At 50.2% G+C, this 25977-nt stretch overlaps 1 protein-coding gene across 4 annotated transcripts in view; it reads left to right on the top strand.

Annotated features, from left to right (window-relative positions):
- The window catches only part of CLPB (ClpB family mitochondrial disaggregase), a 77081-nt gene extending 51394 nt beyond the window's left edge, over positions 1-25687 (top strand). For 2 of the 4 annotated variants that reach the window (XM_072133778.1, XM_072133779.1), the window contains exons 13-16: positions 325-395; positions 18878-18997; positions 24610-24714; positions 25148-25685. In XM_072133778.1, coding sequence (XP_071989879.1) covers positions 325-395; positions 18878-18997; positions 24610-24714; positions 25148-25393 — 542 coding nt within the window. In that variant the 3' untranslated portion in view covers positions 25394-25685. Of the gene's footprint in view, positions 1-324; positions 396-18877; positions 18998-24609; positions 24715-25147 lie in introns of all 4 variants that reach the window. The other 2 variants (XM_072133776.1, XM_072133777.1) reach the window with 2 other exon arrangements.
- The last annotated feature ends 290 nt before the right edge of the window (positions 25688-25977 follow it).

The following is a 25977-nucleotide window of genomic DNA, read 5'->3' as shown; positions in this document are numbered from 1 at the left end:
ATCTCTCCAGGGACCATACCTATCCCTGGCTGCACAGAGCACAGCAGTGTGGGGACACAAAGGTCTCATTACACATCTCTCCAGAGACAATACCTATCCCTGGCTGCACAGAGCACAGCAGTGTGGGGACACAAAGGTCTGATTACACATCTCTCCAGAGACAATAACTAGCACTGGCTGCAGAGCGCACAGAGAACAGCAGTGTGAGGGCACAAAGGTCTCATTACACATCTCTCCAGGGACCATACCTATCATTGGCTGCAGTCTTATGGTCATACCTGCTGACAGGTTCCTTCCTCTACATCTTCTACCTTTCTTGTGCAGATGACATACAGACAGAGAAGATCACGATCTCCAAGCAATTCAAGGAGAATGTCATCCGACCCATCCTAAAGGTGAGGACCGCAGCACAGAGCACAGCTCCGGAGTATAATACTGGATAAGTGATGTCATGTATGTACACAGTGACTGCACCAGCAGCAGAATAGTGAGTGCATCTCTGGAGTATAATACAGGATGTAACTCAGGATCAGTACAGGATAAGTAATGTCATGTATGTACACAGTGACTGCACCAGCAGCAGAATAGTGAGTGCAGCTCTGGAGTATAATACAGGATGTAACTCAGGATCAGTACAGGATAAGTAATGTCATGTATGTGCACAGTGACTGCACCAGCAGCAGAATAGTGAGTGCAGCTCTGGGGTATAATACAGGATGTAACTCAGGATCAGTACAGGGTAAGTAATGTCATGCATGTACACAGTGACTGCACCAGCAGAATAGTGAGTGCAGCTCGGGAGTATAATACAGGATGTAACTCAGGATCAGTACAGGATAAGTAATGTCATGTATGTACACAGTGACTGCACCAGCAGCAGAATAGTGAGTGCAGCTCTGGAGTATAATACAGGATGTAACTCAGGATCAGTACAGGATAAGTAATGTCATGTATGTACACAGTGACTGCACCAGCAGCAGAATAGTGAGTGCAGCTCTGGAGTATAATACAGGATGTAACTCAGGATTAGTACAGGATAAGTAATGTCATGTATGTACACAGTGACTGCACCAGCAGCAGAATAGTGAGTGCAGCTCTGGAGTATAATACAGGATGTAACTTAGGATCAGTACAGGATAAATAATGTCATGTATGTACACAGTGACTGCACCAGCAGAATAGTGAGTGCAGCTCTGGAGTATAATACAGGATGTAACTCAGGATCAGTACCGGATAAGTAATGTCATGTATGTACACAGTGACTGCACCAGCAGCAGAATAGTGAGTGCAGCTCTGGAGTATAATACAGGATGTAACTCAGGATCAGTACAGGATAAGTAATGTCATGTATGTACACAGTGACTGCACCAGCAGCAGAATAGTGAGTGCAGCTCTGGTGTATAATACAGGATGTAACTCAGGATCAGTACAGGATAAGTAATGTCATGTATGTACACAGTGACTGCACCAGCAGCAGAATAGTGAGTGCAGCTCTGGAGTATAATACAGGATGTAACTCAGGATCAGTACAGGATAAGTAATGTCATGTATGTACACAGTGACTGCACCAGCAGCAGAATAGTGAGTGCAGCTCTGGGGTATAATACAGGATGTAACTCAGGATCAGTACAGGATAAGTAATGTCATGTATGTACACAGTGACTGCACCAGCAGAATAGTGAGTGCAGCTCTGGGGTATAATACAGGATGTAACTCAGGATCAGTACAGGATAAGTAATGTCATGTATGTACACAGTGACTGCACCAGCAGCAGAATAGTGAGTGCAGCTCTGGAGTATAATACAGGATGTCACTCAGGATCAGTACAGGATAAGTAATGTCATGTATGTACACAGTGACTGCACCAGCAGCGGAATAGTGAGTGCAGCTCTGGAGTATAATACAGGATGTAACTCAGGATCAGTACAGGATAAGTAATGTCATGTATGTGCACAGTGACTGCACCAGCAGAATAGTGAGTGCAGCTCTGGGGTATAATACAGGATGTAACTCAGGATCAGTACAGGATAAGTAATGTCATGTATGTACACAGTGACTGCACCAGCAGCAGAATAGTGAGTGAAGCTCTGGGGTATAATACAGGATGTAACTCAGGATCAGTACAGGATAAGTAATGTCATGTATGTACACAGTGACTGCACCAGCAGCAGAATAGTGAGTGCAGCTCTGGGGTATAATACAGGATGTAACTCAGGATCAGTACAGGATAAGTAATGTCATGTATGTACACAGTGACTCCACCAGCAGCAGAATAGTGAGTGCAGCTCTGGGGTATAATACAGGATGTAACTCAGGATCAGTACAGGATAAGTAATGTCATGTATGTACACAGTGACTGCACCAGCAGCAGAATAGTGAGTGCAGCTCTGGAGTATAATACAGGATGTAACTCAGGATCAGTACAGGATAAGTAATGCCATGTATGTACACAGTGACTGCACCAGCAGCAGAATAGTGAGTGCAGCTCTGGGGTATAATACAGGATGTAACTCAGGATCAGTACAGGATAAGTAATGCCATGTATGTACACAGTGACTGCACCAGCAGCAGAATAGTGAGTGCAGCTCTGGTGTATAATACAGGATGTAACTCAGGATCAGTACAGGATAAGTAATGTCATGTATGTACACAGTGACTGCACCAGCAGCAGAATAGTGAGTGCAGCTCTGGAGTATAATACAGGATGTAACTCAGGATTAGTACAGGATAAGTAATGTCATGTATGTATACAGTGACTCCACCACCAGCAGAATAGTTCGTGCTGGCTCATTCCCCTGTGAACTGCTGACGGGTGTGGTTGTCTGTGACTGAGCTCCTGCACCACCTGGTGGAAGACCAATCCACCCAGGCCTGCTCTCTCCTCCCCAGGGAGGGAGTGGGTTTTCTGGGATGAGTGAACCAGGCAAATCCCAGGCTTCTGCCTCTCGGACCAGGCCGGCGGGGGGCAGGAAAAGCCAGATACCGGCCAACATGGAGGGGGTGAGAAGATCTGCCCGGACCCAAGGACGCAGCGATGTGACCTCGGCTGCCACCCCCAAGACCCAGGGAAGCCGCAAGGTCTCTGGAACACAGAAGATCAAGGCAAGTAACATCAGCCTGAGTGCTCCTCCTGGAAAGCTGAGTGACTGTGCGGGAAAGTTGGGTGGTTCAGCTGGAAAGCTGGGTGCTCACGGAGGTGTGCAAAAAGCATGGGGACATCTAAAGGTCCGGGAGTCTGCTACCATCTATGGCTCCCGGATTGCTGAGCACCTCCGTGAGTACGAGGAAGCTGGCAAGGCGCTGAATAGGCTCCAGGAGGAGATACGCGAGACCTTGGCCCTAGCGGGGGTGGCTACACAGAAGAAAAAGTCTGATCTTCTTAACACCATTGACAGACTTAAAGCCGAGGTCACCGCTCTGCAGGAAAAACGACGGTTGATCCGGGAGCACAGCGGTCCGTTCAGGGAAAAGTTGGAGAATGATGCGAGGTTTGATGACATGCGCCAGGAGAAGCTGAGAAAGCTGAAGGGGCTTCACATCCAGGCGGATGAAGGCGATGGCGATGATGAGGAGGATGAGGAAGACCTGCCGTGTCCGTCTGGTGGCCTGCACCAACACCAGCAGGCCTCGCACGACAGGCTGCCTGCGGAGCAAGCGCCATTACCATCAGGCTGCGGCTCTGCCAACCTGGAGGAGGAAAGTGATGACAGTGGTCAGGGGGGGGCGCTAATGGCTCAGATCCGACAGCTCGAGTCCCCAGTTCACCTCCAGAACTTCTCCTTCGGCGATGATATGCCAGATGACGACCTAAAGAGAAAGAAGAGAGCCAGGAAGATCAAGGCGTCTCAGGAGGTGAATCTGGTGTTTCGTCCCCTCCCTGTTCCCTCCGGGCGGGCAGCAGTGCCAGCCTGTCGTGTAGGCCCCGTTACCCAGCCCAGCACGAATCCTGCAGTGGACTCGGTGCCAGGGTGCGGGGAGATTGCAAAGCCACGTTCCATCATGGCGCAGAGCACCAGCCTTGTTTGTAGTAGCAAGGATGGTGCAGGGAAGGCATCGGCTGAAAGGCCGGACAGTGAGGGCGATCCAGCAGGTCCTGGTACTGTGCGCTGCCCCCCAGTGGGAGGGGGGGGTGGCCCTGTGCCAGGGGCAGTGGCTCCTGTGGCCCCTAGCGCTGTGGCTGTTGCTTGCTCCGGTAAGCAGCGGCAGTGTGATGGGGCTGCTGGGGCTTGTGGTGCAGCGCCTCCCAAGCGTCCTGTGCAGCCTGCAGGAAAGGGCACAGGAAAAATATTATTTTGCATTGGGTCATCAGACCCAGGAGATGGTAACAAGAGACTTTCCGGACTTCATAAAGATAAGAGACCTCATGCATCTAGTGAGCAGCGGTGCACAAACATTAAAATAGCTGGTCAACAAGGGGTTAATGCCAATGAGGCAGAGGGCACCTTTAAGATCGGGGTTGGAGCTGCCTCTTCTCAGGCTGTATCAGCTATGGAGGTGGCTCTACCCCCAGTGTCCAGTGACGCCGAGGCAACCCCAGGTCCTCCTGGCCCAGCTGGTGTGAGTGATGCAGGGAAGCGAGGCAGTAATGCACATAGTGTGGTGAATGTGGGGGTGGTGAATGGTGCTGAGGGGGATCCTGGTGTGAGTGCTGGACCTTCTGCACCCCCAGTGGTGGCCGCTCCCATAAGGAGCTATGCGAGTGTCACCGCTGGGGCAAGTGGGGTTAACTCCTTGTCTCCTGACTCTGGGAATAGCGTTTTGCAAAGGCGTCTTCTGGAGGCTCTCAGGAGAGGGGAAAAGTCAATCAATGTAGAGGGGAGAGATATTGATCTGTCCTTCTGGACAGACAGGCATGGCCTGGCAGCCTTCCAAGAGAAAAGGGGGGGAGAGACTGTATGGTCTTTACCCACAACCGGGCCCGGAGCTGCCCGTAGGAATGTGGTTCGTCTTCGCTGGAGGGGCAGTGACGCATGCCCACCCAGGTCAAGGGTGGTGGAGCTCCTCCTGAAGATGAACTTCAGGGCTAGTGACATCTTTGCCCTGATACATCCTTATGGTACTCTGGAGTTCGATGTCAGCTTTGTTCGGCCGGAGGGCTTAGAGCTCTTCTGGTCGAATTATGAGCTGGCAAAGAACGAGCCCGCATGGCGAGACTTTGCTGTGCAAGCAGTGTCTCGCCAAAACGCAGTCAAGAAGGTGACCGTTTTGACCCGTAACGAGTCACTTTCTTGCATGGACATCATGACTTGGCTAAGTCGTTATGGTGAGGTTGTACAGGTACCGCAGAAAAACCGCGATGAATTTGGCATTTGGTCTGGAGCCTGGACCTTCATGATGAAGTTGAAGTGTTCAGGCGGCACAGTCGGCCACATTCCTTCTTCAGCCTTTCTTGGGCGAGACAGAATCCTGATTTTCTACCAGGGGCAGCCGAAGGTCTGTCACAGGTGCGGTGACCCCACACACTTTAGCGCCAGCTGCCAAGTGCAGAAGTGCGCTTTGTGTGGTGGGCTAGGTCATCTCGCTGCATCCTGTAAGGACATTAGGTGTAACCTGTGTGGTGAGCTCGGTCACCCTTTCAGCCGTTGTCCTCGCTCCTTTGCCAATGCGGTTGTGACCCCAGTGGAGGAGAGCCATGAGGTTGCTTCTGCTGGGGAAGGTACCAGCAGAGGTGGAGGAGCTGAGGGGCCTGTGAAGAAAAGCAAGAATAAGTCACCTTCTCAGTTGAGGCGGCTTGAAGCCAGACAAAAAGGGAGAGAACTGGGGAAGCCTCAGGTTGCTGGGGTGACCCTTGGTCCTTCCTCAGAGGCTGGTCTTGCTACTGAGGCCCTGAGGGATGATGAGTTGGATGAGGAGGTCAGGAGGATGGAGCGCGAGAAAGGTGCCATGTCCTCCACGTCCTCCCATTATGAGAGTATGGATGAGGATAACAGGATTTGGCTAGAAAATAAGCGCAAGCAGAAAAAGAAAAAACGCGGCCGATCTAAGGTACCTAAGGAAGGGAAAACTTCCTCCCCTCTGGTTGAGCTTTCCAACCGGTTCCTCACCCTCGATAAGATCGCCTCCTCGGAAGGAGAGGCTGAGGGTGGGGTTCTGGAGGTGGCGGCGGAGCAGCCTGCAGGGGGCGCCGAGTCTCTATCCTCTGGGGATGCTGGGTCCTCAGAGTGGGAGACTGACTCAGAGTCAGGAGACAAGGACGAAGGAGAGGGTGGTCCGGGTGGGTCCTTGGGGGCCAGTAATAACATGGACATCTCGATTTCATTAAAGAGAAGTTGCCCCAATTCTGAAGGGAAAAGGGAAAAGGCATCATCTTCAGAGGACAGTAGGGGGAAGGGAAATAGTAAGAAAAAAGCCGTCTAACTCAATCACTCATGATGGCGGCACCCACTCCGTTGACGCTGGCGTCCATTAATGTCGCCAGCATTAAGTCTGATGCGGCTAGATTTGCGGCCTTTGATTTTCTCGGCCGTGTTGAAGCCGACATTTTATTTTTGCAGGAGACCAGGCTGCCAGATTTGGCGGCCGTGTTTAAAGCTAAGAGGGAATGGAGACACGGGCCTTCCTATTGGTCTCTTGCGGCCGAGCCGTATAGCGGGGTGGCGGTCCTTTTTACCGCGCCGGTAGAATGCCGACGAGTTATTGAGTTAGAAATGGGGAGGTGCCTGATCCTGGATGTCCTCATGAAGGGACAAGAACTGCGCCTAATTAACATCTATGGTCCCCAGTCCAAGTGGGACAGGAAGTGTCTCTTTATGAGGATCAAGCCCTACCTTTTTACAAGTCGGCAGGTGGTCTTTGGAGGGGACTTCAATGCTGTCACGAGGTCCCAGGATAGGGGAGGTTCCAGAGACAAGCTGACTTATGATAGCGTCGCTCTTAATAGCATAGCTAGTGAGGCTCGCCTGGTGGATGTCCACATCCGGCACACCCCAGGCCACGCGGGGTTCACCTATTATAGGGGTAGCTGCAGGTCTAGAATAGACAGGTTTTATTTAAAGGAGGAAGCCATTTCTTCAGCAGTGTCTGTTGTTGAGGTGGAGTTCTCCGACCACTGTTTAATTTTGTTTTCTCTGAATGTTACAGAGACCCCCCGGATGGGAAGAGGCTACTGGAAGCTCAATTCGTCTCTCCTGGAAGAAGCAGAGATAAGACAATCCTTTGAGGACTTTCTTCAGAGCCAGGTACCATTGCTGGGCCTTAGTAGCAGTAAGTCAGAGTGGTGGGAGATGCTCAAGAAAAGGGTGGCGAGATTCTTCCGCCAGCTCTCGAGCCTCAGGAGCCTGGACAGGTACCGCCTGTATCAGGGCCTGAGGAGGAAACTCGAGCATCTCGTCTCGACTGGAGGTAGTCGTGAGGACATCTCCAGAGTGAAATCCTTGCTGAAGAGGTGTCAGTACGATAGACACGCATCTTTGGTTTTTGAGAGGGATTACGGGAAGTACCGCTCGCCCGACCCTTACAGGAACTGCAAGATGTCAGTGAGTAGTAAAGTTGTCACAGGACTGGTTGACAGTACGGGATCCCTGAAAAGGTCCAGATCAGGGATCCTGGAGGTCGTCAGATCCTTCTACTCACACCTCTTGGGCAGGAAGGATCTAGATCGGGATGTGATGTCGGCTTTCCTGGCTGAAACTGTCCCTGAGCCAGGAGTAGACCCCTCTCTTGATGTTTTGACAGAGATGATCAGGGAAGAGGAAGTCAGCCGGGCGATTGAAGGGCTCGCCCTCAAGAAATCGCCAGGTCCGGATGGCTTAACATCTGAGTTCTATAAGACCTTTAAGGACGCCTTGGTTCCCCTCTTGACTGAGGTATTCAATGAGTGTCTTTCCTCGGGCGCTCTGCCGAAGTCAATGAGGAGGTCAGCCCTGATCATCCTGTCAAAGGGTAAGGACCGATCTAGTATTGAGAACTGGCGTCCCATAGCACTTCTCAATACGGACAGAAAGGTTTTGGCAAAGGTGCTGTTTAATCGGCTGGTGCAGTTTGCACCCCGGCTCCTTTCGGGGACCCAGCACTGCTCTGTTCCAGGCCGCAGTACATTTAGTGCTGTGCTTTGTGTTCGGGAGGCAGTGGAGCAGGGCAGGGCTGGTAACTGGAAGGGGTACTTGCTGTCCTTGGATCAGGCAAAAGCGTTTGATCAGGTTGACCACGAGTACCTCTGGTCTGTCCTTCTGAGGTATGGCCTGCCGGGGGAGTTTGTCAATTGGCTAAAGGTTTTGTATGCAGGGGCAGAGAGTTTCCCGCTTGTGAATGGTTGGATTGGCCGCTCTTTTGAGGTCGGGTCTGGTGTTCGCCAGGGTTGTCCTCTGAGCCCACTTTTATACGTGTTCGCGATTGACCCATTCCTTAGGAGGGTTGATCGTGGGCCGTTGGTGGGAGTCGGGATGGACCAGGCGGCACCGGAAGCCACTCTAAGGGTGGTAGCTTATGCCGATGATGTCACCGTTTTTGTGTCCTCGAGAGGGGAGGCGCAATGGGTGATGTCAGAGGTTGACCGCTACTCAGAGGCTTCTGGGTCCAAGATCAACCGGGATAAGTGTGAGAGTCTCTGGCTGGGAGAGGGGGATCCAGGCTTTGATCTCCCGGACACTCTTCCAGGGCCCCAAGACTCTGCCAAAGTTCTCGGCATCGAATTTGGCCAGGGGGATTACCCCATGCAAAACTGGGACGGCAGGCTTAAGATCGCCGCTCAGAGGGTGGACCAGTGGAAGGGTTGGTCTTTGACCCTCAGGGAAAGGGTGAACTTGATTAAAACTTACCTGCTCCCATTGCTGATATATCTGGGCAGTGTGTGCATGTTGCCAGAACCCCTCTGGACTCGGGTGTACAGTCTGTTCTTCCAGCTGTTATGGGGGAATAGGCTGAACCTAATCAAGAGGGAGGTTACTTACCGCACGAGGAGACAAGGAGGGTTGTGTATGGTCAACCCTGTGGTGTTCCTAGTGAATACCTTTCTTAAGATCAATGTAACAAACCTCTGGAAAGAGAGGGCTCCTCCGTGGGTATACTCCTGCAGGGGATGGTTTCGGCCTTTCTTCCAGGAATGGGAGACAGGAGGACAAGTGAAGGATCTTCGTACACCGCATGGGCATCTTCCGGCTTACGCTACCCCGGTTCTGAAGGTGATTCGCCGGTGGGGTCTGGGAATGTGGGAGATCAGGACCATGTCGAGGAAACTCCTTGACAAAAGGGTTCTGTTGACCCATTTCCAGAAGCCTCTGGCCCTCAGGGATTGCCCAAGTCGGGATCTGGGGGTGGGTTTAGGTCTTTTGAATTCCATCAGGATCCCCTTGAAGTTTTGGGACTTGACTTGGCGCTGCTTCCATGGAAAGCTGTGTGTGAGGGACAATCTGAAGTGTAGGAGCTCTGAGGAAAGGGGTTGTCCCCGGGAGGAGTGCGGTGGTCTGCTGGAGAGCATGGACCACTTCCTGCTTCAGTGCCCCTTTAACACAGAGGTGTACAACCGGGTGGGCGCTTCCATCCATTGGCCCGGGTTGGCCGGTCTCTCCTATGCGGAGTGGGCCTATGGAGCATTCAGAGGCCTGGGTGGCCGGGACCGCTGCACTTTATTCTTAGTCAGTCTAGTGGTCAGGTACCACACGTGGAACGCACGGTGTTTAGTATCGACGCAGCGTAAAATCCTCCCGGTGGTTGAGGTGGTTAGGAACATTCTGGGTGACCTGGTGAAGGTGCGCTCTCTGGAGTATGAGAGGCTGGGCACGGGGAGGGCCTCTCTCCTTTGGAGGGGGTTCTCCTTTAGTGTCCCTTAGTCTGTCATCTCCGCTCCTGGTGTTGGGCTGAAGCTGACACTGTAGATTTTTGTTTTGTGTTCTGAGGTTATAGAGATGTAGGGCTTGCAGGCGCCGAACCTGGGCTTTATGTGGTTGGTTTGTTATATGTTGATATGTTTAATGTGTTTGTATTTTGTGTACAGTGTGTATTTATGTAGTTATAGTTGATGTGTATATAGCTTGGTTGGTTTTGGGGTGTTGGTGTTAGGGTGTTAGGTTGGGAGGGGGGTGGACGGGACTTGGACTTTATGATCCTGGGCACTGGTCTGGACTATATAGCGCGAACTTTGGACGTTAGACCAGTGTCTGGGTGGGAGGGTGATGGGCGTGGGATTTAGTTAGTTATATTTAATATTTAATGTTTTATTTCCTGTTTGTCTTTTTTTTGCTGTGTATTCTTTAGTTATTTATGGAAAAAAAAAAAAAAAAAAAAATATTATAAAAATTTATATAAAAAAAAAAAAAAAAAAAAAAAATATTAGGTGGTGGGATTGGGTGAAGGTTTTGTTTTATAATGCTGATTGTGTGGTGTGTGTGTGGCTGGGCCAGGAGATTTTCGTAAGACTCTTTTAGTTTGTATTATTGTTTTGTTATTATTATTATTGTTTTGTTTTGCCAGAAGTTATGGCTTGATTTATGTTTATTGTTGTAATGTTTTTCATTTTTATATATAAAATAAAAGATTTACAGGATGTAACTCAGGATCAGTACAGGATAAGTAATGTCATGTATGTACACAGTGACTGCACCAGCAGCAGAATAGTGAGTGCAGCTCTGGAGTATAATACAGGATGTAACTCAGGATCAGTACAGGATAAGTAATGTCATGTATGTACACAGTGACTGCACCAGCAGCAGAATAGTGAGTGCAGCTCTGGGGTATAATACAGGATGTAACTCAGGATCAGTACAGGATAAGTAATGTCATGTATGTACACAGTGACAGCAGCAGCAGCAGAATAGTGAGTGCAGCTCTGTTGCTCAGAACTTTGGTTAGAGATTGTTCTGGTCCCAGTGCCAGGACATTAACCCTGTGCTGTCCTGTGGGTAAAGCCTAGTGCAGGAGCGGAGGGGGTCAGGGATTAGGCTTTTGGTTCCTGTAATACTCTGCTCTGCTGGGACCGTGCTCCCTCCACTATATACCTCACCGCTCCTGAAATACTCTGTGCTGCTGTCTCATTTAATATGACTGAATTGCTGCTCCTCGTTAACCCTATAATCTCCAGGGTATCATTACCCTCCCCGCACCCCCGTGTGACGCCGCCGTGCTCTGTGACGATATCCAGAGCTGCAGGATAATTCAGTTTCCATGTATCTGCTGATGATGATGTCATTACCCGGAGTGGGGGCGGGGGGCGCTGCTCTCCTGGGGGCACAGGATGATGAGATTACAGGATGATGAAGAAGACACAGCACAGCTATACATGTCTACTGCAGCTACTGCTCTCTGTTATCAGCCATTTCACCCTGGGGAGAGGAGACTGTACAGGGGGATACAATCTATTACTCTCTGTTATCAGCCATTTCATCCTGGGGAGAGGAGACTGTACAGGGGGGATACAATCTATTACTCTCTGTTATCAGCCATTACATCCTGGGGAGAGGAGACTGTACAGGAGGATACAATCTATTACTCTCTGTTATCAGCCATTTCATCCTGGGGAGAGGAGACTGTACAGGGGGGATACAATCTATTACTCTCTGTTATCAGCCATTTCATCCTGGGGAGAGGAGACTGTACAGGGGGATACAATCTATTACTCTCTGTTATCAGCCATTACATCCTGGGGAGAGGAGACTGTACAGGGGGATACAATCTATTACTCTCTGTTATCAGCCATTACATCCTGGGGAGAGGAGACTGTACAGGGGGGGATACAATCTATTACTCTCTGTTATCAGCCATTACATCCCGGGGAGAGGAGACTGTACAGGGGATACAATCTATTACCCTCTGTTATCAGCCATTACATCCTGGGGAGAGGAGACTGTACAGGGGGATACAATCTATTACTCTCTGTTATCAGCCATTACATCCTGGGGAGAGGAGACTGTACAGGGGGATACAGTCTATTACTCTCTGTTATCAGCCATTACATCCTGGGGAGAGGAGACTGTACAGGGGGGATACAATCTATTACTCTCTGTTATCAGCCATTACATCCCGGGGAGAGGTGACTGTACAGGGGGATACAATCTATTACTCTCTGTTATCAGCCATTACATCAGGGGGAGAGGAGACTGTACAGGGGGGGATACAATCTATTACTCTCTGTTATCAGCCATTACATCCTGGGGAGAGGAGACTGTACAGGAGGGGATACAATCTATTACTCTCTGTTATCAGCCATTTCATCCTGGGGAGAGGAGACTGTACCGGGGGATACAATCTATTACTCTCTGTTATCAGCCATTACATCCTGGGGAGAGGAGACTGTACAGGGGGGATACAATCTATTACTCTCTGTTATCAGCCATTCCATCCTGGGGAGAGGAGACTGTACAGGGGGGATACAATCTATTACTCTCTGTTATCAGCCATTCCATCCTGGGGAGAGGAGACTGTACAGGGGGATACAATCTATTACTCTCTGTTATCAGCCATTTCATACTGGGGAGAGGAGACTGTACAGGGGGATACAATCTATTACCCTCTGTTATCAGCCATTACATCCTGGGGAGAGGAGACTGTACAGGGGGGGGGATACAATCTATTACTCTCTGTTATCAGCCATTTCATCCTGGGGAGAGGGGACTGTACAGGGGGGGGATACAATCTATTACTCTCTGTTATCAGCCACTTCATCCTGGGGAGAGGAGACTGTACAGGGGGGATACAATCTATTACTCTCTGTTATCAGCCATTACATCCTGGGGAGAGGAGACTGTACAGGGGGGATACAATCTATTACTCTCTGTTATCAGCCATTACATCCTGGGGAGAGGAGACTGTACAGGGAGATACAATCTATTACTCTCTGTTATCAGCCATTTCATCCTGGGGAGAGGGGACTGTACAGGGGGGGGATACAATCTATTACTCTCTGTTATCAGCCACTTCATCCTGGGGAGAGGAGACTGTACAGGGGGATACAATCTATTACTCTCTGTTATCAGCCATTACATCCTGGGGAGAGGAGACTGTACAGGGGGATACAATCTATTACTCTCTGTTATCAGTCATTACATCCTGGGGAGAGGAGACTGTACAGGGGGATACAATCTATTACTCTCTGTTATCAGCCATTACATCCTGGGGAGAGGAGACTGTACAGGGGGATACAATCTATTACTCTCTGTTATCAGCCATTACATCCTGGGGAGAGGAGACTGTACAGGGGGATACAATCTATTACTCTCTGTTATCAGCCATTTCACCCTGGGGAGAGGAGACTGTACAGGGGGATACAATCTATTACTCTCTGTTATCAGCCATTTCATCCTGGGGAGAGGAGACTGTACAGGGGGGATACAATCTATTACTCTCTGTTATCAGCCATTTCATCCTGGGGAGAGGAGACTGTACAGGGGGGACACAATCTATTACTCTCTGTTATCAGCCATTTCATACTGGGGAGAGGAGACTGTACAGGGGGGGATACAATCTATTACTCTCTGTTATCAGCCATTACATCCTGGGGAGAGGAGACTGTACAGGGGGGATACAATCTATTACTCTCTGTTATCAGCCATTTCATCCTGGGGAGAGGAGACTGTACAGGGGATACAATATATTACTCTCTGTTATCAGCCATTACATCCTGGGGAGAGGAGACTGTACAGGGGGATACAATCTATTACTCTCTGTTATCAGCCATTACATCCTGGGGAGAGGAGACTGTACAGGGGGATACAATCTATTACTCTCTGTTATCAGCCATTACATCCTGGGGAGAGGAGACTGTACAGGGGGATACAATCTATTACCCTCTGTTATCAGCCATTACATCCTGGGGAGAGGAGACTGTACAGGGGGGGGGATACAATCTATTACTCTCTGTTATCAGCCATTTCATCCTGGGGAGAGGGGACTGTACAGGGGGGGGATACAATCTATTACTCTCTGTTATCAGCCACTTCATCCTGGGGAGAGGAGACTGTACAGGGGGGATACAATCTATTACTCTCTGTTATCAGCCATTACATCCTGGGGAGAGGAGACTGTACAGGGGGGATACAATCTATTACTCTCTGTTATCAGCCATTACATCCTGGGGAGAGGAGACTGTACAGGGGGATACAATCTATTACTCTCTGTTATCAGCCATTACATCCTGGGGAGAGGAGACTGTACAGGGAGATACAATCTATTACTCTCTGTTATCAGCCATTACATCCTGGGGAGAGGATACTGTACAGGGGGATACAATCTATTACTCTCTGTTATCAGCCATTACATCCTAGGGAGAGGAGACTGTACAGGGGGATACAATCTATTACTCTCTGTTATCAGTCATTACATCCTGGGGAGAGGAGACTGTACAGGGGGATACAATCTATTACTCTCTGTTATCAGCCATTACATCCTGGGGAGAGGAGACTGTACAGGGGGATACAATCTATTACTCTCTGTTATCAGCCATTACATCCTGGGGAGAGGAGACTGTACAGGGGGATACAATCTATTACTCTCTGTTATCAGCCATTTCACCCTGGGGAGAGGAGACTGTACAGGGGGATACAATCTATTACTCTCTGTTATCAGCCATTTCATCCTGGGGAGAGGAGACTGTACAGGGGGGACACAATCTATTACTCTCTGTTATCAGCCATTTCATCCTGGGGAGAGGAGACTATACAGGGGGGGGTACAATCTATTACTCTCTGTTATCAGCCATTACATCCTGGGGAGAGGAGACTGTACAGGGGGATACAATCTATTACTCTCTGTTATCAGCCATTACATCCTGGGGAGAGGAGACTGTACAGGGGGGATACAATCTATTACTCTCTGTTATCAGCCATTACATCCTGGGGAGAGGAGACTGTACAGGGGGATACAATCTATTACTCTCTGTTATCAGCCATTACATCCTGGGGAGAGGAGACTGTACAGGGGGGATACAATCTATTACTCTCTGTTATCAGCCATTACATCCTGGGGAGAGGAGACTGTACAGGGGGATACAATCTATTACTCTCTGTTATCAGCCATTACATCCTGGGGAGAGGAGACTGTACAGGGGGATACAATCTATTACTCTCTGTTATCAGCCATTCCATCCTGGGGAGAGGAGACTGTACAGGGGGGATACAATCTATTACTCTCTGTTATCAGCCATTTCATCCTGGGGAGAGGAGATTGTACAGGGGGGGATACAATCTATTACTCTCTGTTATCAGCCATTACATCCTGGGGAGAGGTGACTGTACAGGGGGATACAATCTATTACTCTCTGTTATCAGCCATTTCATCCTGGGGAGAGGAGACTGTACAGGGGGGATACAATCTATTACTCTCTGTTATCAGCCATTACATCCTGGGGAGAGGAAACTGTACAGGGGGGGATACAATCTATTACTCTCTGTTATCAGCCATTACATCCTGGGGAGAGGAGACTGTACAGGGGGATACAATCTATTACTCTCTGTTATCAGCCATTTCATCCTGGAGAGAGGGGACTGTACAGGGGGGATACAATCTATTACTCTCTGTTATCAGCCATTTCATCCTGGAGAGAGGGGACTGTACAGGGGGGATACAATCTATTACTCTCTGTTATCAGCCATTTCATCCTGGGGAGAGGAGACTGTACAGGGGGGGATACAATCTATTATTCTCTGTTATCAGCCATTACATCCTGGGGAGAGGAGACTGTACAGGGGGATACAATCTATTACTCTCTGTTATCAGCCATTTCATCCTGGGGAGAGGAGACTGTACAGGGGGATACAATCTATTACTCTCTGTTATCAGCCATTACATCCTGGGGAGAGGAGACTGTACAGGAGGGGATACAATCTATTACTCTCTGTTATCAGCCATTTCATCCTGGGGAGAGGAGACTGTACAGGGGGGGATACAATCTATTACTCTCTGTTATCAGCCATTTCATCCTGGGGAGAGGAGACTGTACAGGGGGGGGGTACAATCTATTACTCTCTGTTATCAGCCATTTCATCCTGGGGAGAGGTGACTGTACAGGGAGATACAATCTATTACTCTCTGTTATCAGCCATTACACCCCGGGGAGAGGAGACTGTACAGGGGGGATACAATCTATTACTCTCTGTTATCAGCCATTTCATCCTGGGGAGAGGAGACTGTACAGGGGGCGGGTACAATCTATTACTCTCTGTTATCAGCCATTACATCCTGGGGAGAGGTGACTGTACAGGGGGGATACAATCTATTACTCTCTGTTATCAGCCATTTCATCCTGGGGAGAGGAGACTGTACAGGGGGGGATACAATCTATTATTCTCTGTTATCAGCCATTTCATCCTGGGGAGAGGAGACTGTACAGGGGGGGATACAATCTATTACTCTCTGTTATCAGCCATTTCATCCTGGGGAGAGGAGACTGTACAGGGGGGTACAATCTATTACTCTCTGTTATCAGCCATTACATCCTGGGGAGAGGAGACTGTACAGGGGGATACAATCTATTACTCTCTGTTATCAGCCATTACATCCTGGGGAGAGGAGACTGTACAGGGGGGGATACAATCTATTACTCTCTGTTATCAGCCATTACATCCTGGGGAGAGGAGACTGTACAGGGGGATACAATCTATTACTCTCTGTTATCAGCCATTACATCCTGGGGAGAGGAGACTGTACAGGGGGGATACAATCTATTACTCTCTGTTATCAGCCATTACATCCTGGGGAGAGGAGACTGTACAGGGGGATACAATCTATTACTCTCTGTTATCAGCCATTACATCCTGGGGAGAGGAGACTGTACAGGGGGGATACAATCTATTACTCTCTGTTATCAGCCATTACATCCTGGGGAGAGGAGACTGTACAGGGGGATACAATCTATTACTCTCTGTTATCAGCCATTACATCCTGGGGAGAGGAGACTGTACAGGGGGATACAATCTATTACTCTCTGTTATCAGCCATTACATCCCAGGGAGAGGAGACTGTACAGGGGGATACAATCTATTACTCTCTGTTATCAGCCATTCCATCCTGGGGAGAGGAGACTGTACAGGGGGGATACAATCTATTACTCTCTGTTATCAGCCATTTCATCCTGGGGAGAGGAGATTGTACAGGGGGGGATACAATCTATTACTCTCTGTTATCAGCCATTACATCCTGGGGAGAGGTGACTGTACAGGGGGGATACAATCTATTACTCTCTGTTATCAGCCATTTCATCCTGGGGAGAGGAGACTGTACAGGGGGGATACAATCTATTACTCTCTGTTATCAGCCATTACATCCTGGGGAGAGGAAACTGTACAGGGGGGGATACAATCTATTACTCTCTGTTATCAGCCATTACATCCTGGGGAGAGGAGACTGTACAGGGGGATACAATCTATTACTCTCTGTTATCAGCCATTTCATCCTGGAGAGAGGGGACTGTACAGGGGGGATACAATCTATTACTCTCTGTTATCAGCCATTTCATCCTGGAGAGAGGGGACTGTACAGGGGGGATACAATCTATTACTCTCTGTTATCAGCCATTTCATCCTGGGGAGAGGAGACTGTACAGGGGGGGATACAATCTATTATTCTCTGTTATCAGCCATTACATCCTGGGGAGAGGAGACTGTACAGGGGGATACAATCTATAACTCTCTGTTATCAGCCATTACATCCTGGGGAGAGGAGACTGTACAGGAGGGGATACAATCTATTACTCTCTGTTATCAGCCATTTCATCCTGGGGAGAGGAGACTGTACAGGGGGGGATACAATCTATTACTCTCTGTTATCAGCCATTTCATCCTGGGGAGAGGAGACTGTACAGGGGGGATACAATCTATTACTCTCTGTTATCAGCCATTTCATCCTGGGGAGAGGAGACTGTACAGGGGGGGGTACAATCTATTACTCTCTGTTATCAGCCATTACACCCCGGGGAGAGGAGACTGTACAGGGGGGATACAATCTATTACTCTCTGTTATCAGCCATTTCATTCTGGGGAGAGGAGACTGTACAGGGGGCGGGTACAATCTATTACTCTCTGTTATCAGCCATTACATCCTGGGGAGAGGAGACTGTACAGGGGGGATACAATCTATTACTCTCTGTTATCAGCCATTACATCCTGGGGAGAGGTGACTGTACAGGGGGGATACCATCTATTACTCTCTGTTATCAGCCATTTCATCCTGGGGAGAGGAGACTGTACAGGGGGGGATACAATCTATTATTCTCTGTTATCAGCCATTTCATCCTGGGGAGAGGAGACTGTACAGGGGGGGATACAATCTATTACTCTCTGTTATCAGCCATTTCATCCTGGGGAGAGGAGACTGTACAGGGGGGGTACAATCTATTACTCTCTGTTATCAGCCATTACATCCTGGGGAGAGGAGACTGTACAGGGGGGGATACAATCTATTACTCTCTGTTATCAGCCATTACATCCTGGGGAGAGGAGACTGTACAGGGGGATACAATCTATTACTCTCTGTTATCAGCCATTACACCCCGGGGAGAGGAGACTGTACAGGGGGATACAATCTATTACTCTCTGTTATCAGCCATTTCATCCTGGGGAGAGGAGACTGTACAGGGGGGACACAATCTATTACTCTCTGTTATCAGCCATTACATCCTGGGGAGAGGAGACTGTACAGGGGGGGATACAATCTATTATTCTCTGTTATCAGCCATTTCATCCTGGGGAGAGGAGACTGTACAGGGGGGGGGTACAATCTATTACTCTCTGTTATCAGCCATTACATCCTGGGGAGAGGAGACTGTACAGGGGGGATACAATCTATTACTCTCTGTTATCAGCCATTTATCACCTATCCACAGGATATCCAGTCAGTCAGCGCAGGGTTAATGGATTGACATGAGCCACCAGTGAAGAGGTCTTTGCAGCTGTGGATGTGACTAGAGCAGATTATTATCTCTCGGTATTATAGATGTTTTTCCCTCCGTCCACAGGCGCACTTCCGCAGAGACGAGTTTTTGGGAAGGATTAATGAGATTGTCTACTTCCTGCCCTTCTGCCGCTCGGAGTTGTCTCAGCTGGTGCTGAAGGAGTTAAATGCATGGGCCAAAAAGGTAACTCCTCACCAGTGCTTTACACTGCAGCGCTGATCCCTTTAAGGTTCAGACACCGATCACCCCCCCCCCCCAACCACATCCCTTCTATTACTGAACCCGACTGCAACCCCTGATAATAATTTTATGTTTCCATGATAACCAGAAAAATGCTGTGACCTCCAAGGGCAAAATAATGGGATAGGTCAGAGGTCGGCTGCTAGTGGGGGGGGGGGGGTGCAGCTCACACCCCTCAATAATAGAGCGTTTGTAAGAAATGAGCCTCATAACCTAGACACATCCAGAGCTGCTATCAGCCATGTTATATTTAGTACTCCTGTCACATCCAGAGCTGCAACCCCCCCATCTGCCTTCTGCCCATTTTTGTTACTTATGAGCAGTGGATGTGTGAGAATTAGGGGTATAGCGCCCCCCGGTGCAGTCTCTTGCTGACCCGCTGTTGTCCCTGGAGACGAGACAGTGAGTATAGAATGAAGCGCTGTGGATACAGAACAGAGACGCCATTCAGTGACAGGCGGCACGTGCCCCCCCCACTCCGGCCCCAGATATTATACTGTAATAATATCCTGCGTGATTGTACGGCTGTAGGAAGGGGGGGGCACAAAATTATTATATCTAGTGCCCTGCACAGGACAGGGATGAAGAATGAGATTGTGGGGAGTGATATGGACATAGTAGTCAGGAGCAGTGGGGGGTGATATAGAGACATAGTAGTCAGGAGCAGTGGGGGGGGGGTGATATGGAGATAGTAGTCAGGAGCAGTGGGGGTGATATGGAGACATAGTAGTCAGGAGCAGTGGGGGGGGGTGATATGGAGATAGTAGTCAGGAGCAGTGGGGGTGATATGGAGATAGTAGTCAGGAGCAGTGGGGAGTGATATGGAGATAGTAGTCAGGAGCAGTGGGGGTGATATGGAGATAGTAGTCAGGAGCAGTGGGGGAGGATATGGAGACATAGTAGTCAGGAGCAGTGGGGGTGATATGGAGACATAGTAGTCAGGAGCAGTGGGGGTGATATAGAGACATAGTAGTCAGGAGCAGTGGGGGGTGATATGGACATAGTAGTCAGGAGCAGTGGGGGTGATATGAAGACATAGTAGTCAGGAGCAGTGGGGGGTGATATGGAGATAGTAGTCAGGAGCAGTGGGGGGTGATATGGAGACATAGTAGTCAGGAGCAGTGGGGGGTGATATGGAGACATAGTAGTCAGGACCAGTGGGGGTGATATGGACATAGTAGTCAGGAGCATTGGGAGTGATATAGAGACATAGTAGTCAGGAGCAGTGGGGGTGATATGGAGACATAGTAGTCAGGAGCAGTGGGAGTGATATAGAGACATAGTAGTCAGGAGCAGTGGGGGGTGATATGGAGACATAGTAGTCAGGAGCAGTGGGGGTGATATGGAGATAGTAGTCAGGAGCAGTGGGGGTGATATGGAGATAGTAGTCAGGAGCAGTGGGGGTGATATGGAGATAGTAGTCAGGAGCAGTGGGGAGTGATATGGAGATAGTAGTCAGGAGCAGTGGGGGATGATATGGAGACATAGTAGTCAGGAGCAGTGGGGGATGATATGGAGACATAGTAGTCAGGAGCAGTGGGGGTGATATGGAGATAGTAGTCAGGAGCAGTGGGGGGGTGATATGGACATAGTAGTCAGGAGCAGTGGGGGGGGGTGATATGGAGACATAGTAGTCAGGAGCAGTGGGGGTAATATGGAGACATAGTAGTCAGGAGTAGTGGGGGGTGATATGGACATAGTAGTCAGGAGCAGTGGGAGTGATATAGAGACATAGTAGTCAGGAGCAGTGGGGGGTGATATGGACATAGTAGTCAGGAGCAGTGGGGGTGATATGGAGATAGTAGTCAGGAGCAGTGGGGGAGGATATGGAGACATAGTAGTCAGGAGCAGTGGGGGGTGATATGGACATAGTAGTCAGGAGCAGTGGGGGTGATATGGAGATAGTAGTCAGGAGCAGTGGGGGAGGATATGGAGACATAGTAGTCAGGAGCAGTGGGGGTGATATGGAGATAGTAGTCAGGAGCAGTGGGGGTGATATGGAGACATAGTAGTCAGGAGCAGTGGGGGTGATATGGAGACATAGTAGTCAGGAGCAGTGGGGGGTGATATGGAGACATAGTAGTCAGGAGCAGTGGGGGTGATATAGAGACATAGTAGTCAGGAGCAGTGGGGGGTGATATGGAGATAGTAGTCAGGAGCAGTGGGGGGGTGATATGGAGATAGTAGTCAGGAGCAGTGGGGGATGATATGGAGACATAGTAGTCAGGAGCAGTGGGGGGGGGGGGAGGATATGGAGACATAGTAGTCAGGAGCAGTGGGGGGTGATATGGAGATAGTAGTCAGGAGCAGTGGGGGATGATATGGAGACATAGTAGTCAGGAGCAGTGGGGGATGATATGGAGACATAGTAGTCAGGAGCAGTGGGGGATGATATGGAGAAATAGTAGTCAGGAGCAGTGGGGGGTGATATGGAGACATAGTAGTCAGGAGCAGTGGGGGAGGATATAGAGACATAGTAGTCAGGAGCAGTGGGGGGGTGATATGGAGATAGTAGTCAGGAGCAGTGGGAGTGATATGGAGACATAGTAGTCAGGAGCAGTGGGGGTGATATGGAGACATAGTAGTCAGGAGCAGTGGGGGTGATATGGAGACATAGTAGTCAGGAGCAGTGGGGGTGATATGGAGACATAGTAGTCAGGAGCAGTGGGGGTGATATGGAGACATAGTAGTCAGGAGCAGTGGGGGGTGATATGGAGATAGTAGTCAGGAGCAGTGGGGGGTGATATGGACATAGTAGTCAGGAGCAGTGGGGGTGATATGGAGATAGTAGTCAGGAGCAGTGGGGGAGGATATGGAGACATAGTAGTCAGGAGCAGGGGGGGGTGATATGGACATAGTAGTCAGGAGCAGGGGGGTGATATGGACATAGTAGTCAGGAGCAGTGGGAGTGATATAGAGACATAGTAGTCAGGAGCAGTGGGGGTGATATGGAGATAGTAGTCAGGAGCAGTGGGGAGTGATATGGAGATAGTAGTCAGGAGCAGTGGGGGTGATATGGAGATAGTAGTCAGGAGCAGTGGGGGGTGATATGGACATAGTAGTCAGGAGCAGTGGGGGGTGATATGGACATAGTAGTCAGGAGCAGTGGGGGTGATATGGACATAGTAGTCAGGAGCAGTGGGGGTGATATGGAGACATAGTAGTCAGGAGCAGTGGGGGGGTGATATGGAAATAGTAGTCAGGAGCAGTGGGAGTGATATAGAGACATAGTAGTCAGGAGCAGTGGGGGTGATATGGACATAGTAGTCAGGAGCAGTGGGGGTGATATGGAGACATAGTAGTCAGGAGCAGTGGGGGTGATATGGAGACATAGTAGTCAGGAGCAGTGGGGGTGATATGGAGACATAGTAGTCAGGAGCAGTGGGGGTGATATGGAGACATAGTAGTCAGGAGCAGGGGGGGTGATATGGACATAGTAGTCAGGAGCAGGGGGGGTGATATGGACATAGTAGTCAGGAGCAGTGGGAGTGATATAGAGACATAGTAGTCAGGAGCAGTGGGGGTGATATGGAGATAGTAGTCAGGAGCAGTGGGGAGTGATATGGAGATAGTAGTCAGGAGCAGTGGGGGTGATATGGAGATAGTAGTCAGGAGCAGTGGGGGGTGATATGGACATAGTAGTCAGGAGCAGTGGGGGTGATATGGAGATAGTAGTCAGGAGCAGTGGGGGTGATATGGAGATAGTAGTCAGGAGCAGTGGGGGATGATATGGAGACATAGTAGTCAGGAGCAGTGGGGGATGATATGGAGACATAGTAGTCAGGAGCAGTGGGGGATGATATGGAGACATAGTAGTCAGGAGCAGTGGGGGGTGATATGGAGACATAGTAGTCAGGAGCAGTGGGGGAGGATATAGAGACATAGTAGTCAGGAGCAGTGGGGGGTGATATGGACATAGTAGTCAGGAGCAGTGGGGTGATATGGACATAGTAGTCAGGAGCAGTGGGGGATGATATGGACATAGTAGTCAGGAGCAGTGGGGGTGATATAGAGACATAGTAGTCAGGAGCAGTGGGGGTGATATGGAGATAGTAGTCAGGAGCAGTGGGGGTGATATGGAGACATTGTAGTCAGGAGCAGTGGGGAGTGATATGGAGATAGTAGTCAGGAGCAGTGGGGGTGATATGGAGATAGTAGTCAGGAGCAGTGGGGGGGGTGATATGGAGATAGTAGTCAGGAGCAGTGGGGGGGGTGATATGGAGATAGTAGTCAGGAGCAGTGGGGGGGGTGATATGGAGATAGTAGTCAGGAGCAGTGGGGGAGGATATGGAGATAGTAGTCAGGAGCAGTGGGGGGATGATATGGAGATAGTAGTCAGGAGCAGTGGGGGAGGATATGGAGATAGTAGTCAGGAGCAGTGGGGGGTGATATGGAGACATAGTAGTCAGGAGCAGTGGGGGGTGATATGAAGACATAGTAGTCAGGAGCAGTGGGGGTGATATGAAGACATAGTAGTCAGGAGCAGTGGGGGGGGTGATATGGAGATGGTAGTCAGGAGCAGTGGGGGGGGGTGATATGGAGATAGTAGTCAGGAGCAGTGGGGGGGGGTGATATGGAGATAGTAGTCAGGAGCAGTGGGGGGTGATATGGAGACATAGTAGTCAGGAGCAGTGGGGGTGATATGAAGACATAGTAGTCAGGAGCAGTGGGGGGTGATATGGAGACATAGTAGTCAGGAGCAGTGGGGGTGATATGGAGACATAGTAGTCAGGAGCAGTGGGGGGTGATATGGAGATAGTAGTCAGGAGCAGTGGGGGGGGGGGTGATATGGAGATAGTAGTCAGGAGCAGTGGGGGGTGATATGGAGACATAGTAGTCAGGAGCAGTGGGGGTGATATGAAGACATAGTAGTCAGGAGCAGTGGGGGGTGATATGGAGACATAGTAGTCAGGAGCAGTGGGAGTGATATAGAGACATAGTAGTCAGGAGCAGTGGGGGGTGATATGGAGATGGTAGTCAGGAGCAGTGGGGGGATGATATGGAGACATAGTAGTCAGGAGCAGTGGAGGGGGGTGATATGGAGATAGTAGTGAGGAGCAGTGGGGGGTGATATGGAGATAGTAGTCAGGAGCAGTGGGGGGGTGATATGGAGATGGTAGTCAGGAGCAGTGGGGGGGGGGGGTGATATGGAGATAGTAGTCAGGAGCAGTGGGGGGGGGGTGATATGGAGATAGTAGTCAGGAGCAGTGGGGGGGGTGATATGGAGATAGTAGTCAGGAGCAGTGGGGGGGGTGATATGGAGATAGTAGTCAGGAGCAGTGGGGGGGGTGATATGGAGATAGTAGTCAGGAGCAGTGGGGGGGGTGATATGGAGATAGTAGTCAGGAGCAGTGGGGGGGGGGTGATATGGAGATAGTAGTCAGGAGCAGTGGGGGGGGGTGATATGGAGATAGTAGTCAGGAGCAGTGGGGGGGGGTGATATGGAGATATAGTAGTCAGGAGCAGTGGGGGGGGGGGGGTGATATGGAGATAGTAGTCAGGAGCAGGGATGTGTTTGTCTTCCTCCTCTGATGGATCCCGTTTCCTCCTCTCAGGCTAAGCAGAGACATGACATCACCCTGATCTGGGACCGGGAGGTGATGGACGTCCTGGCGGATGGATACAACGTGCACTATGGCGCCCGCTCCATCAAACATGAGGTACCTGGGAAAGCTGGGTGACGCTCTGTGGAGCGATCTCCAGGGATGTGCTGCTCAGCGTCCTGGGAAAGCTGGGTGACGCTCTGTGGAGCGATCTCCAGGGATGTGCTGCTCCGTGTCCTGGGAAAGCTGGGTGACGCTCTGTGGAGAGATCTCCAGGGATGTGCTGCTCAGTGTCCTGGGAAAGCTGGGTGACACTCTGTGGAGAGATCTCCAGGGATGTGCTGCTCAGTGTCCTGGGAAAGCTGGGTGACTCCTACACCATTAAACTCTCCTCCGCCTCAGGAAGAGAATGAAATTCTAGAATTCCCTCTTTTATGGTCACCTGACATCGAGCAGAGAAGAGTCATATTTTACATGAGATGAGTCAACTTTAGTTTGCAGCGGAGGGTCCAGATGTCACAGTGACCCCTCTCTATCTCTCCCCCTGCAGGTGGACAGGCGGGTGGTGAATCAGTTGGCGGCAGCTTATGAGCAAGACCTGATCCCGCGCGGCTGCACCCTGCGCATCACCCTGGACGACTCCGATAAACACCTACTGAGAGGTAAAGAGGCGGAGGAGGATGGCGGGGGGCCGCACACAAAGACCCCCAGACTGCGCCTGGAGATCGTGGAGCAGGGAAGCAAGAGCCGCAGGCTGGACATCATGGAGCCGCTCACCACAGAGGACACAACCTGAGGGGGGCGCCGTACACAGAGGACACAACCTGAGGGGGGCGCCGTACACAGAGGACACAACCTGAGGGGGGCGCCGTACACAGAGCGCAGCACCGTATGCAGGACTCCAAGACTGTGGCACAGGAGTAACTAAAGGATGATATGCAAGACCCCCCCCCCCCAATCCTGTGGTCATGTGACCCCACCACCATCCTATAGTCATGTGACTCCCCCCCCCAATCCTGTGGTCATGTGACCGCCCCCCCCCCCCCCAATCCTGTAGTCATGTGACCCCCAATTCTCCGGACAATGAGAATAAATCACATCACAATGTAAATGTTTCCTCCTTTCCTGCTACCAGGAGGCCTAAGCCGAGAAGCTGACACTCTAGCTGCGGTCGTCTACACTGTATCACACAGGGTAGGATTAGATACAGAGCTCAGGAGACAGTATCACACAGGAAAGGCTTGGATACAGTGTGCTGTATTGCACAGGAGAGGCTTGGATACAGTGTGCTGTATCACACAGGAGAGGCTTGGATACAGTGTGCTGTATCGCACAGGAGAGGCTTGGATACAGTGAGCTGTATCGCACAGGAGAGGCTTG

This window comes from Engystomops pustulosus, chromosome 2 (assembly GCF_040894005.1).
Source record: "Engystomops pustulosus chromosome 2, aEngPut4.maternal, whole genome shotgun sequence".
In the NCBI taxonomy this organism is placed as follows: domain Eukaryota; kingdom Metazoa; phylum Chordata; class Amphibia; order Anura; family Leptodactylidae; genus Engystomops; species Engystomops pustulosus.
Note: the sequence above shows the minus strand (reverse complement) of the source record. Positions and strands in the feature narration are given on the sequence as shown.